Genomic DNA, 13,293 nt, shown 5'->3' with positions numbered 1-13,293 from the left:
TCGTGATTGAGAGTTTTGTTCCGGCATGACTGTAATTGACAGCTAGGCCTGCTATTGCAAATGTGCACTGGTGTCACAATTGACCTGACCTGTTTCTTTTGTTATTTTTTTTCTTTTTGTGTAATTCATATTGCCGAAAACGATTCACAAGTGTGAAGGGGTGTCCAAATAGTTATCTTAAAAGCCAACGCAGTGTCCAAATAGTTATCTTAAAAGCCAACGCAGTTGAACGGAATAGTCATTGAATAATGTGTGAATAGCCCTTGGTCATCAGCAACTCTTAGCAGGCTTTCCGAGCTGGTCAGTGTAATCAGGCATTGCATAATGGCCAATCTGCAGCTTTCAACAGAAAGAATATTAGCCCTCACTTTGTTCAGTATTCTCACAAGTGAAAATAGATTACACTTGTTCAAAAAAATGTTGCATGGTGATACAAAACTTGCCCCCTATGAAACCATTTGAGCATCTAAAATCTGGGAAGGGATTCGAGATTGTCCGATGAGTCCCATTTTTTTTTGCTGCGAGATGTTTAATAAATATGCAGTAGGGCACTCACCAAAGTTTATCTCTCTGCAGGCTCTCTCTGCATTTTTATATTTTTTATTTTTTATATTTTTTCAGCTACCATTGCAACTGCAGCAATACCGGCTTCACAGGGAGCCACTGCGAGCACAACATCAACGACTGTGAACCGAATCCCTGCACTCACGGATCGACCTGTCGAGACGGCGTCAAGGACTTCACGTGTCTCTGCCACCCCGGATACGAGGGAAAGACCTGCCACATCGATATTCCCGAGTGCGACGACTCCCCGTGCCAGAACGGGGCACCGTGCTTCGAACGCTCCAACAGTTCGCTCTACCAGGTCAACCACCTCGGATTATTTCCCCGCTTCAGCTATGAAACTGCGGGAGGATACGTTTGCGTCTGCCCTACTGGCTTCAACGGAACAGACTGCGAGAACAACATCGACGACTGCGCGGGAAACGACTGCCATCACGGGGACTGTGTGGATCTGATCAACGCGTACCGCTGCGACTGCCACCCCGGATACGAACGAGCCGACTGTAGCCACGAGATTAACGAGTGCTATCGGTACAAGCCGTGCCACAACGGCGCTGTCTGCTTCGACAAGGTTGCCGACTATGAGTGTGACTGCCCGGCTGATTACGGCGACAAGAACTGCACGACCCTTCTGCTTGGTTGCAGAAGTAGCCAGTGTCAAAATGGTGCCAAATGTGAACCCTATCTAAACGACATGGGGCAGCATAGGTACCGGTGTCACTGCGAGCCCGGGTACTTCGGAACGCACTGCGACATAACGACGACGGTGTCGTTCGTAGAGAGCAGTTTCTGGAACGTGAGTTATGCCCAGGAAGCCAGGTTGGACCATGAATTGAAGTTGAGGTTTCGTACGACGCTTCGTAGCGTGCGTCTAGCGACGCTCCATCTGAGCGGAGGGTCTACCGTGGTACTCACACTGCAACACGGAGTCTTGATCTTGTATGTCAAGAGAGGCAGTGGCCTACAGTCGCTGCTGAGTGTTGGAGAAACCCTGAACGATTCCGAGTGGAAGGATGTCACACTGAAGCTGTCTCCTCGTGTTGCTCATCTGAACGTGTCTGGTGAACATAGAACAGTGGATTATACTCATCCAGGTTTTGAAATCACTGTCTTGTCCGTCACATTTGGAAGGAGCGGCGATGTAGAAGATCTGCCTGCTGGTTATGTTGGTTGCATTCAGGATGTTTCGCTCAACGGAGTGCTGATGGTGCCGGGTGAGCAAATGGCATCCCAGCAGGACGTGACGGAGGGCTGCCCGAGAGAAGAACAGTGTGTTCCAAGTTCCTGCAGCAATACAGGACAGTGTATTGACAAGTGGCATTACTATGTGTGTCAGTGCAGTCGGCCCTACTATGGAGAAAGGTGCAGCAAAAGTAAGTGTTCCTGTTCTTTGATAAATACTGGGAGCCGTACTGTAGTGGTGAATTCCAGACGGCACAACTTAAGGCCTTAAATGTTACGGCCGTTAAGAATGGCCGTAGCTAGTTGAAGGCCGTATTGTGTCGTACGCTGCCAGACTGCAACAGTGAAGGCTAGTTTATCATAATGGAGTTGATTGCTCGATTTGGCTACAATGACATGTTGCTTGCTTACACTTTTGGGTCAAGTGTTCAATCTTGTCTTGTAGTTGCTGCTTAGTTTTTTTCTAGCTCCGATGCTTGCGACACATTGTCAATCTGCTGGTAAACAGCGCCGTTGATTGTGCTTTTGGCACCGCAAGTTCGGATATTTTCCTCTAATACGTAAGCGCTCTAGCCTCGCTAGCATTGGTTGCTGACCACATAGAAACGTAAAGCTTGCAATTGAGTAAGTGTAAGGAATTGGGCAGGTTGGTACATACTTTTAGTTTTTACAATCGACTTGTGGAAAAGGGTAAGAGACGAAAAACAGACATTTGCGCACGCATGTGCTGAATGCAAAGGAGGAAGTGAGCGTGATGCATGTCTAGCGTCAAGCCAGAGGCTCTATGCACGTAAATTAGTGCATCTTTGTCACCCAAGTGCCGAACAATGTTTGGATCTTCCTTTAGGCTATCCAGCAGCAACGTATGGGCATCAGAAGAGCATAAGCTGGACAAAATTGAGCGTTCGGAAAATGCACCAAGAGATGCTGCGCCAGTCCTTGAACATCAGCTTTTTCTTCCGAACACGCAAAGAAACTGGGCTTTTGTTCTATCTGGGGACGGACCCAAGTCAGAACTCGGTCCCGCTGTCGTGGGACGGAAGAGAATCCTACAGCTTCGTGGCTGCATTGATCGAGAGCCACGCGATCAAGGTCATCTTGAAAGTGAACACTGCGACGTCCCCTGTTCTGGTGGAGGTCCCTGGGACATTTAACGATGGAGAGCTTCATTTTGTTCAGGTACTGCTCTATTTCTCATCCCGTGATCTTGGAAATTTTTATGCAATTATCATTTTTATACACAATGCCAATACATATACCCTAGAGTCACTGAATAGCTTCAGAGTACTGCAACTGATGTACAATTGCAAGTTCTATGCCAGGGGGCGCCGTGTGGGGACGCCATGTTGGCTCCGTTATGTTCGTCTGCTATGTTAATGACAGATCCCGTCTGTAGACGTTTGTTCGTTCTTCTTTATTCGACCACGCTTTTGCGTCCTCCTTCACAACAATGGATCGAGGCCCTCTAAACAAAATCACACGTGCTGTTACGGTCAATGCACTGCAATTCGCAATGTGAAATCGCAAGTTTGCCGCAGCATGCGGTCGTTTTGCCTGGGCGGAAAGAAACTGCACTCTTAAAAGTGAACTTAACCGCATAGCACGCTCCTAGCCAACCATCATCCCGAATGATATCGGTCTCTCCCCCGATTTGTTGAAAACGGGAGGCGTACGTCTTTTTTGTACCGCTTATGCAGTACATAATTGGTACAAAAAAGGCGTACGCCTCCTGTTTTCAACAAATCAGGGGCGAGAATGATGTCACTAGGGATGATAGTTGGCTAGGAGCGTGCTGCTGCGGTTAAGTTCATTTTTAAGAGTGTGCAGTTTTACTGGCGTGTCAATAAAATGCTGCCAAGTTGCAGATTTTGTCCAATGAGAGAGCGGCACTCTCAGTGTTGCCAGACAGCTGTCTACATAGTGCCAGGGAAATGGAATGCAATACCCTGAGTGAAGCTATTCAGTGACCCTTAACATACACTAATGAGTGGGCTTGACCTTCAGATATTAGCACTATCGAGTAAAATCACTTCAATGTATAATTAAACCCAGAGATTGGGGAAAACAACCAAACATGACATAATCTCAAACACGGCTGAGTTCATTCATTTTTAAACAATCGCTTCGTTTTGTGACTGCCCCTGACAACACCGAATGTCCTCTGGATGTACGACTCGGATTCGTACGTCCGATGGATATCCGAGGGATGTTCATCGGACGTATGAACTCGTTAGGACATTATTGGTACATCCAGAGGACATTCTGTGTTGTTGGGGGCGGATCTGCGTGCACAGTAGGTGGCAAATTATTTTGTGTCATCATGCTTCACAATCTTTCTAGGTAACTCGCAACTTGTCTGAACTGCACGTGTTGGTTGACAACAGCATGAAGAAGAATCGTGTTCCTGACGGAGACTTGACCGCGGAAGTTATGTACCTGGGCTGGATTCCGATGCATAATCCCACACGAAAGAAACGCCAAACCACGTCTATACTTTCGGGACACGTTGCAGACTCCTTTGGAAATGTTGCCCACTTCAAGGGCGTTCTTCAAGATTTCAGGGTCAGTGTGCTCAGTTGTTTCTCTTCCTTTACGAATATACGAGGGGTAGCCAGAAAGTAAGTTCCGATTGACTTTCTAAAAACACGGAAACTTGTTTTTGACAATATTTTTTGTTTACTGGGTTCCACATATCCAAAACTACATTTCTACGCACTTGTTATTGAGGCTCTTAGGCCCGTTTCACACCATTGCGTTCCAATGCGGGCGTACGGCTGCGTGCCTATGATTGCCTATGATATGTGGGGCGCCGCGCAGGTTGGTTACCATGGCAACCTGCACGAGCACATATTCGCACGCATTGGGCCACTTCAGTGTGAACCGGGCTTTAGCGTCATAGCCATCAGTTTTTGCATCCCAGGATAGCTATGAAATTAAAGTGGCAAGGCCTGGCCACCATGTCAAGGCATCTTTCACACAGTCTTCATTGTTTTCATCATCTTCTTCATCGTTGAGAAAATGTTTTGTCATCTGTTCTTACAAACTGTCTGGGAGCCATCTCTTTGACTACACACAGCAAACACAGGGGGCCACTCTATTACTTTAAACATTTTAAATTCGAAGAACGATGTGTGAGCACCATCTTATTGTTTCAAAATGGCATCTCGGACTGACCAGTGAACAAATTAGCTCGCACGCATCCCCCAATATGGTGTCCACAGTGCAGTATTGCCAATATTTGTAAAAAAGGAACTTACTTTCTGGACGTGGCTCATGTGCCTCGGATTGCAACTACTATCTTTATTCTTCTTTTCCCTTCAACCCTCCCTCGGTTCCTCTCAACGATTCTGCTTCCATTTCCAACAGATGAGCGGAAGGCATGTCAATCTGCTTACTGACATTGGAAATGCTACGGATGATGCAATGTACAGCGGTCCGGAAGTTGCCGTGCCCGTAGAAAGCCACGATGTCCTCAATGGCATCCAGAGCGATAATGACTGTTTGAGCGGCCCATGCATGAATGGGGGAACGTGCAAAGATTTGTGGAACAAATACATGTGAGTGAATCCACCTGTGTTGTAGTGTACTGTACGATGCTATTATATGTTATTCTCGTAGGTGCGAATGCACTCCAGAGTATAGAGGCGAACACTGCAGTGACTTGAAGCCGTGTGCCGAAAATCACTGCCCAGATGAGAGTGCGTGTCGTGATTTGGAGAATGGCTATGAATGTGAGTAGAATGGTAGATGTCATAGCAACAAAAATAGTAAATAAGTCGACCTATTATCCCCTTATTGCATCCACGGGTTCAAGGTATATACAATTTGCACATAATGTTACATTTCATTAGAGCAATATAAATAAATTATCAGTATGTTCTCATTCATGCCTTCATTATCGGCTGTCATTCCGCTCGAATAAATAAAACGAACATGCCTATAGTATCTGCTTGGAACTACACCTTTTCATTTTCTCCTGTCGTTTGCACTATTGCACACTTGCAACTTCTGCAAGTAAAACATCGTCTCCTTTCTGTAGGTGTTGCGCCGGCAGCATTCAGTGGAAACGACAGCAGTACGTTTCACTACAAAGCAAGCCTCCAGACAAACACTACCATTGACAAAATCACCTTTCAATATCGGTCGAGAACTCCGGGAACGATCCTCTACCTGTCAGATGGAGAACAGACGTTCTCTGTAGGACTGACACATTCTCACCTGACGGTCACGTGGATCCTGGACGAATTTCTACCCGCCCCTAAACTACTGCAGTTTGGTGAAAACGTCGTAGACGGCAACTGGCACAGCGTTGAGATCATAATTTCAAATTCTTCAGTTAAAGCGAGGCTACAGGGTCAAGATTACAAGGAGACTGAGGAGTTTAGTACGGCGTCCGTCAAGGACCTGGTTACCGGTGGTGCGACCTACCTCGGCTCTGCTCCGAATGGAAGCGAGAGCTTCAAAGGTTGCATGAATGACGTTCGCCTCGGCGACATCCTGCTGCCATTTTTCCTCCCCGAGAAACTTGACAACAGTAAGGAACTGGACAGGTTCGAGTTGCTTGGGGAGAACGAACCACGTTTGGGATGCATTTTGTGCTGGAATGAAGACTGCCACAATGGAGGGCAGTGTGCAAATGAGACAGACTCCTATTTGTGCAGCTGCCCGTCGACCTTTGAGGGGGATTATTGTGAGAACGATCTCGATGAGTGCCTAGAAGATGACAAGTGCCTTAACGGAGGTGAATGTGTGAACCTGGTGGGCAGTTTTGAGTGCCATTGCCATCTGGGATTTACTGGCACACAGTAAGCGTTATTTCACGTTTTTCCTTGCAAGAGTACAAGTGCAGTAGTACATATATAATATTCTAGGTGTGGCATTTCTAGCAGTTTGCACATTCTGAAGTCACGAGAATTCTGCACATCTTGCGCGACTCTCATACTTTACACACATCTGCATACACATTGTAACTGCGTGTATAATACAATTTGTATAAACTACAGCTGGGGAGAAGAAAATTTATTTAAAAAGAAACAGACTGTAAGATTACAGATGTTTGTAGCAGCCTTAAACTAGCCAAAAGCTTTGGTTGTACTAAGATTTAAACTGTTTTGGGTTCCTTTCCATGCACGAAAATCAAAGAACAACACAACAGATGTAATCTGCCTTACTACCTCAGTTACAATACCATCTCTATTATTTTCCTTCTTTTATGGTAGTGTTGTCATAGCTCACATGACACCCCGTTGTGCTTGTACATTTCTAACAACACCGTCACTGCAGAAGTGTGCTCGTTGCTAGGTGCATGTAAGGGGCCATTCTGTGTAGGGTTCTGCTACATTGTGGTAGCAACTTTTTCTTGTCCCTTCTGGCATATAGGTTTTCACACATTCTCCAATAATTTCAGGTGTGGCGACAGGATATATTACTGCGATGCATCACCATGTGAAAATAGTGCAACCTGCCAAGACAACGATCCAGGGAATTATTCATGCAGCTGCACCGAAGAGTTTGAAGGCCAAAACTGCACAGAACGAGTACGTAAAATTGTTGTTGATAGAGGCTTGCACTTTACCGTTAGTCCCGGTAAAACCTGTTCTTACCCCTCAATTTGCATCATCGTAACTTGGGATAAACGTCATGAGAAACCCGAAAACCGAATTTTCAAAAAGTGCAAATTTCGGCCGCCAAACTTCAAAACACCAGAGAGTGCTGCGCAATGCACATGCAGCACAGCTGCTTGGCATCTCATGTGCATCTTTTTCATTTTTTGCCCGATATCACCCAATTTTGCCCTATCTTACAGCTCCTCTCATACTTTCTTCTTCGTGCTTTCTTCTTCTGCTTCATGATGAACCCACGTCTGTGCTTTCCTGTTTTCAGAAAATAATATCCTGCGCTCAGCAGCCATGTCAAAACGGTCGACCGTGCTACGAGAGGGAGCCCTTGGGAAGAATTGCGGTGAGTACATTGTGCACAGCACAACCTGCATTTAATTACTCTCCTGCAGCTGAAAGTTACGCAGTGCCGTCTCGTAACTTCATCCCTCAACGTTGCGCTGTGTTGTTTTACAGTACGAGTGTGACTGCGGTCTAGCGTATGAAGGCCTGAACTGTGAACACGAAAAGGACTTCTGCAAGAGCCAACCTTGCCAGAATGGAGCAAACTGTTCAAGCACTGCTCTGGAGGCCACCTATAAGTGCGACTGTGCTTTAGGATACAGGGGCAGGACATGCGGAGAGATCATCGACTATTGCGAAGACCTTCAGGAAGCTTGCAAGAACGGTGGACGGTGCGAGAGCTATGTCGGAGGGTACGAGTGTGACTGTGTTGGAAGTGAGTAATAGTAATGACGCTTTTTGCATGAGAGTACTTCTGTGTTAGCGCCGCACAGCAACTGTGGCTAGGAGCGGCGTACGGATGTGGACAGATGGAGAGAGGACAGCAGGAAGGAGTGTGTGTGGGGGGGGGTTACCCCCCTCTCCCCAAAGTTAGAAGAAAAAAAAAACATTTCCAGAAAATTTCAGGCTCTATTTATAGGACTGACACTTGAGAAATTTCTTGTAATATTTTGTTTTTGTTGTTTTTGTGTAGGGTTAGATTGATTACTAAAGTTTAATTTAATTTCGATTATTACTTTGAGTTAGTAAAATAAAATACATAAATAAAATTAATTCACTAAAGTAAATTCTACGCCCCCAAATCTCATTTCGGACCATTCCAACAGAGAGAGGCCCCCCAAATTTTGCGTTTTCAATTGTGGCTGCGCAGCAGGGTCTGCAAAAGCTTACAAGAAAAATAAATAAAAGAGCCTCCGAATTTTCTTTAAAAAATGCACTATTGTCTCTTTGCAAAGTTTAAGCTGACGCCCTGTACTGTACATCTGTAGTCATGTGTCTGGTAAGCACACAAAGCATATGAAACTAAATTCTTCAAGCAAGCAAACGAGAGAACGCTCTTTTTGTTTTGCAGCGGGATATCAGGGACCGTACTGTGATGTTGACATCAACGAGTGTGAAGATTCACCGTGCCTAAACAATGGGTCTTGCGCCAACCTCGAAGGCTCCTATGAGTGTAGCTGTGTGGCAGAATTCTTTGGTAGGGACTGTCACTTGAATAACACTTGCTTCTACGAGCAGCCCTGCGCGAATGGGGCCCATTGTACGCCACTGCAAGACGCAGAGAGACCTTTCTATTGCAACTGTACGATAGGATATTATGGAGTCACATGCGCGCTTCAGGTGAGTGTGAATACTAGTTGAATACTGCTGGGGGGGTGGTTTCACGGTACTGGATCCGCATCTAATTCCGGGCGTCAGCTGTACCCGTAACTACATTGTATTGGCTCAGAAACTCGGGAAAAAAAAAAGGATCATAATTTGTGATTGTGTTGCAACGACAATGTTTACTTGCTGAAGCCAGGGGGGGCAACGGCCTCCCCCCCTTTGACGGCGGCACCCCAGACTGTTGTGGCATTGCCATACTAATGGGCAGTGTCGGGGGTAGCTTGTTATAAGTAACTCATTTCATTGCCTCATTCATTTTAACATTAAATGCATCACACTGACGGGCCCGCTTAAGCCTGAGGACTTTTTACTTGTTGCTTTTTTTGGTAACGTTTGACTTAATTCGTTACTTCCAATAAATTCTTGGGAGAACTCGTTCTTTTTTTTAGGGATCTTTGTAACTTAGGGTAAGTTCCAAGTTCTTTTTGTTCAGTTACGGTTCTCAGATAATTGCGAGCAGTATGTTCCATGTGCCATCCATTCCAATTTAACTGGCAATTTTTCTCTATTAATTTCAATGAATCAATTAGATTACCTTCAAGTTGCAATTTTTTTACTGTGTTTACACTATTTGAGGGCCTTATTGTAATAGGTGTCTGTTCGAAAGTGTATTATGTCGATTGATCTGTCGGACGGATTGGTTGAGCTTACAGTTGTGCTAAGTGCCTTTGTCATGTTCCAGGTGAGCGGTGCGGCACTTGAGAGCACAGACCTTGGCCTCATAATAGGTCTCACAGTGGCATGCGTCTTCTTGCTGGCCTTCATTGTCATGGCAACCGTGTTCCTACGTGTAGCCAAGAAAAAGAGAGCGACACGTGGCACTTACAGCCCCAGCAACCAAGAAATGTTTGGCTCACGTGTGGAAATGAATCCCGTCATGAAGCCACCTCCTGAGGAGCGCCTTATTTAAACTTTACAGGCTGTATAAACTTTACAAGCTGTACATAGTGCATGTGCTCTCGTGCTGCCTTCAGTGTGTGCAAGCACAACTGACACAAGTGACAGTGTGAACTGTAGTACATAATACTTTTAGGACTTCATTCTTTTACCTCTCACTTCGTGGGTCTGTGCGAATGCTGCCAAGAGTGTGTGGTCCTGGTATTTTGAAGTCGTTTAGCTACTTAGCGAGTTGTTGCATGGACCATATTGGCTCCCGACCATGTTTGCTTTTTTAGTGTGGTTGTGAAATTCTTACTCTGTTTAACTGAAGAGAATGAGCCATCTCAGCATACCTGTTGTAGTAGCACAATTGCAAATTATCGCATATCTCATCGAGTTAGGATGCAGTCCAAGGCCCGTTCAATTTTTAAAGGCAATATTCTGATTATGTTTCAAAAATTCCAATCATTGCAAAGGTATATTTTTAGCGAGGGACGTTTTGTACCATTGACTCTGTTGAGAGTCTTTTTATCTAATGTATGTAGCGAGTCTATTTGACTATTTTAATTTGTAGGTTTAGTTTTAGCACATTTTAATGTTTAAAATTTGTATTGCTGTAGAAACACCCAATATGCTTAAAAAGCATAGGGTATGTGGTACTGTGCAGTGTGTTTCAATAACTGTGTCAAAATACTGTAACAAAAAAAATCATGCTAGAGAGAAAAAAAAATACGATCGAGGCCATTTATCAGTGGGGATCTTTGCCAAGCAATCTTATCAGATTTTCGTTGCAAGAAATTTAATTTCTTGAATTGAACTTCAAAATTCAACTGACAAAATGGCGTAGAGGCAGGCTAGCTGGTGGTTAGTGCAAGTAGCAGCGGAAGAAAATGGCGACCCGTCTCTTCCCATTTCCTCCTTACTGTTGCTTCTTAAGATACCTGTGGCTGCTGTTATCAGCAGAAGCATTGATAAGCAATTGTTTTTCCTTGATGGATAACTGAGGGTGGCTATGGTTTTTGCAACTTTTTTTCATCCCTTGCTGTCATGGCAGGAAGGGCGTTTCGTAGTGAAGTGGGGTAAATCCGACACGTACTGTATGTTCTGGCAAAAAGAAAGAAAAAAAAAAATGCTGACCTGATAATTTTTGAAGTTAGGTTGATGAATTTTTAAAAATTAAGATTTAATAAGGTTGCTTGCAGTATGTGGCAAACTTCCCACAGATGAATGTCGTTGATCACATATTTTTCTCCAGCGTGTTTATTTTTATTAATTTTTCTTTGTGTGGTCGCTGGTATCAGTGCCTACATTTTTTTGGGGGGATAAATTTGTGCTGTTCACTTGTGCCCAGTGCTTACAACAATTACTGCCTTGTGACAGAGCAGAAGACTCATAATTCTCGCTGTGATTTAAAACATTGTAACGAGCCATATGCCAATGTGGCTTTAAGGTACCTTTCAAAACAGGAGCTAGGTAATGTAAATACTGAACAAGGCATAACAATGAACAGGTAAGGCTACTCACAGACAGTTGCATTCCTTTCAAATAATGCTAGTGATATTACCATGATGGCTTCGGAAGACACTGTGGAAGAGTTGGTTTACATATTTTCATCCGTGTGAATTGAAAGCTCATGAGCGTTGAAGTCTACATGTCTGTTTTATTGTTTGTTAGATTTTTATCATTTCATTTAAGTTGTACATTATGAAATGAATTCACTGAAGGTGTTTGTGTATACCTAGCTTGTGATTATTTTCCATAACTCGATTGTAACGTGTCTCTTTTGGACACATTGTAGATTATGTAAGGCATACCTTCCCAAAGCATGAAGTATATAGACAAGACTAACCACCATTTCTGCAAATCGAGAACAGAACAACATGTTGCAGGTCACAAACATATAGAATATACTACAAATTAAACACGAGCACATGTTGCTGTTGACTGCACTTCGTGCAGAATACTTCCAAGATTGATAAACTACCATCATTCTGCACAATGTGTAGCCCCTATATCGTACAAAGTCTGCTTTCAAATTTTGTGCAGATTCTTTGATGCACTATCGTCATGACTGCAATGTGTGCACAGAAGACAATAAGTGATGCTGACGAAACATTTAGTGAGAGGTACTATACCCCACTTGATGGTAAACGAAGGCTTGTGCAGTTCAGAGAACTGAAATATTTTTTCAGTAGCTACAGTTTTGTGTCATATGTCTAAATGAATACATATCCCAAATTATTTTGAAGTCATATACGTGAGCGTTACCCCATGCATGAGAAAGAACAATCTGTTTGCAAACTGCACCAATGAATGTTTGTAGGGTGCCATCTACCATTTTGCAGGCAAGAATCCGTTAGAATAGACCCTTGTGTTTTCGTATTCAGTGTGTTTTTTTTTGTCCTTTAAACAGGGAGCAAAAATATGGTTTTTATTTTAGGAGTTCTAAAATTGAGCAATATTAGGTGGAAAATAAAAATTTTGGGTAGAAAAAAAAAAAATTGGGGAGACTTCTCGCATTGGAGACGAACATGAAGTGACGAACGGCTATCAGCTGTTTGCATCTTCGGAGCTTTGCTTTCGGGTTTTTGTTTCAAGTTTCGTGCTAAGTGACGATGATGCATATTGGGGGTAAAAACGGGTTTTACTGGCTTGGACACTGAAACACAATGTTCTACCTAAAAACCCCACTCAGAATGCAAGGTGTTCCCCATCTGTACTCTTTCGCCTTGGATGACTTCCAAGACGGTAGTCTTATATAGACACAAGGCAGTGAGTGGTATCCTCAGCACAATAATACAGGATTCCTAGCAGAGAATGAGCAGCTTGAGACTGTATGCAGTGAACAGTGCAGATGTGAATGTTCAAGCCCCCCCCCCCCCCCCCCCCCCCCACACACACACACACACACACCACCACCACAAATCGTACCTTTGGTAGTGTATGTGGGAGAGGGAAATGAAAGGGAAAGCCTCCTCCCCCATAGAGCCCCTCCCAAAATATCTTTCTGGATACGCCACTGCTCATATCATATGGGAAGTCTACTTAAACTGACCTTTAAAGCCTTCAAGATGTATAGTGAGAAAGGTGTATTACTTACATTGGGAAGCATTCCTCACGGTGGTGTGATATTGAAGCTGTCTGATCGATGTTTAAGAAAAAGGGGTTGGGTGCTGACAGACAAAAAGGGGACAGTTCTACCTTCACATTTTTGCTCCAATGTGGGACGTTTTTATTGCAGAACTGGGATGCTTATCACCGAAATCCTTTTGGGGACGATTACCTTGATCTTGTGAATGTTGTGACTCCTCAGAAAAAAGGGTGTACACAGTGCTGTGTACACCGCGCTCATGCCATGCTTGTTCGGTTCACTCGATAGATC

At 44.2% G+C, this 13,293-nt stretch overlaps 1 protein-coding gene across 1 annotated transcript in view; it reads left to right on the top strand.

The window, feature by feature from the left end:
• LOC135368378 (protein crumbs-like) overlaps positions 1 to 11,648 on the top strand; it is a 48,409-nt gene extending 36,761 nt beyond the window's left edge. Inside the window, exons 13-23 of the mRNA XM_064601595.1 lie at positions 622 to 1,937; positions 2,594 to 2,925; positions 4,087 to 4,308; positions 5,113 to 5,303; positions 5,365 to 5,477; positions 5,786 to 6,551; positions 7,154 to 7,283; positions 7,630 to 7,707; positions 7,821 to 8,082; positions 8,719 to 8,987; positions 9,715 to 11,648. Coding sequence (XP_064457665.1) covers positions 622 to 1,937; positions 2,594 to 2,925; positions 4,087 to 4,308; positions 5,113 to 5,303; positions 5,365 to 5,477; positions 5,786 to 6,551; positions 7,154 to 7,283; positions 7,630 to 7,707; positions 7,821 to 8,082; positions 8,719 to 8,987; positions 9,715 to 9,942 — 3,907 coding nt within the window. The 3' untranslated portion in view covers positions 9,943 to 11,648. The remainder of the gene's footprint in view (positions 1 to 621; positions 1,938 to 2,593; positions 2,926 to 4,086; positions 4,309 to 5,112; positions 5,304 to 5,364; positions 5,478 to 5,785; positions 6,552 to 7,153; positions 7,284 to 7,629; positions 7,708 to 7,820; positions 8,083 to 8,718; positions 8,988 to 9,714) is intronic.
• Positions 11,649 to 13,293: the final 1,645 nt, after the last annotated feature.

The sequence above is a fragment of the Ornithodoros turicata genome, chromosome 9, assembly GCF_037126465.1.
Source record: "Ornithodoros turicata isolate Travis chromosome 9, ASM3712646v1, whole genome shotgun sequence".
NCBI lineage: Eukaryota > Metazoa > Arthropoda > Arachnida > Ixodida > Argasidae > Ornithodoros > Ornithodoros turicata.
The sequence above is the reverse complement of the archived record's forward strand: the minus strand, read 5'-3'. Positions and strand labels throughout refer to the sequence as shown.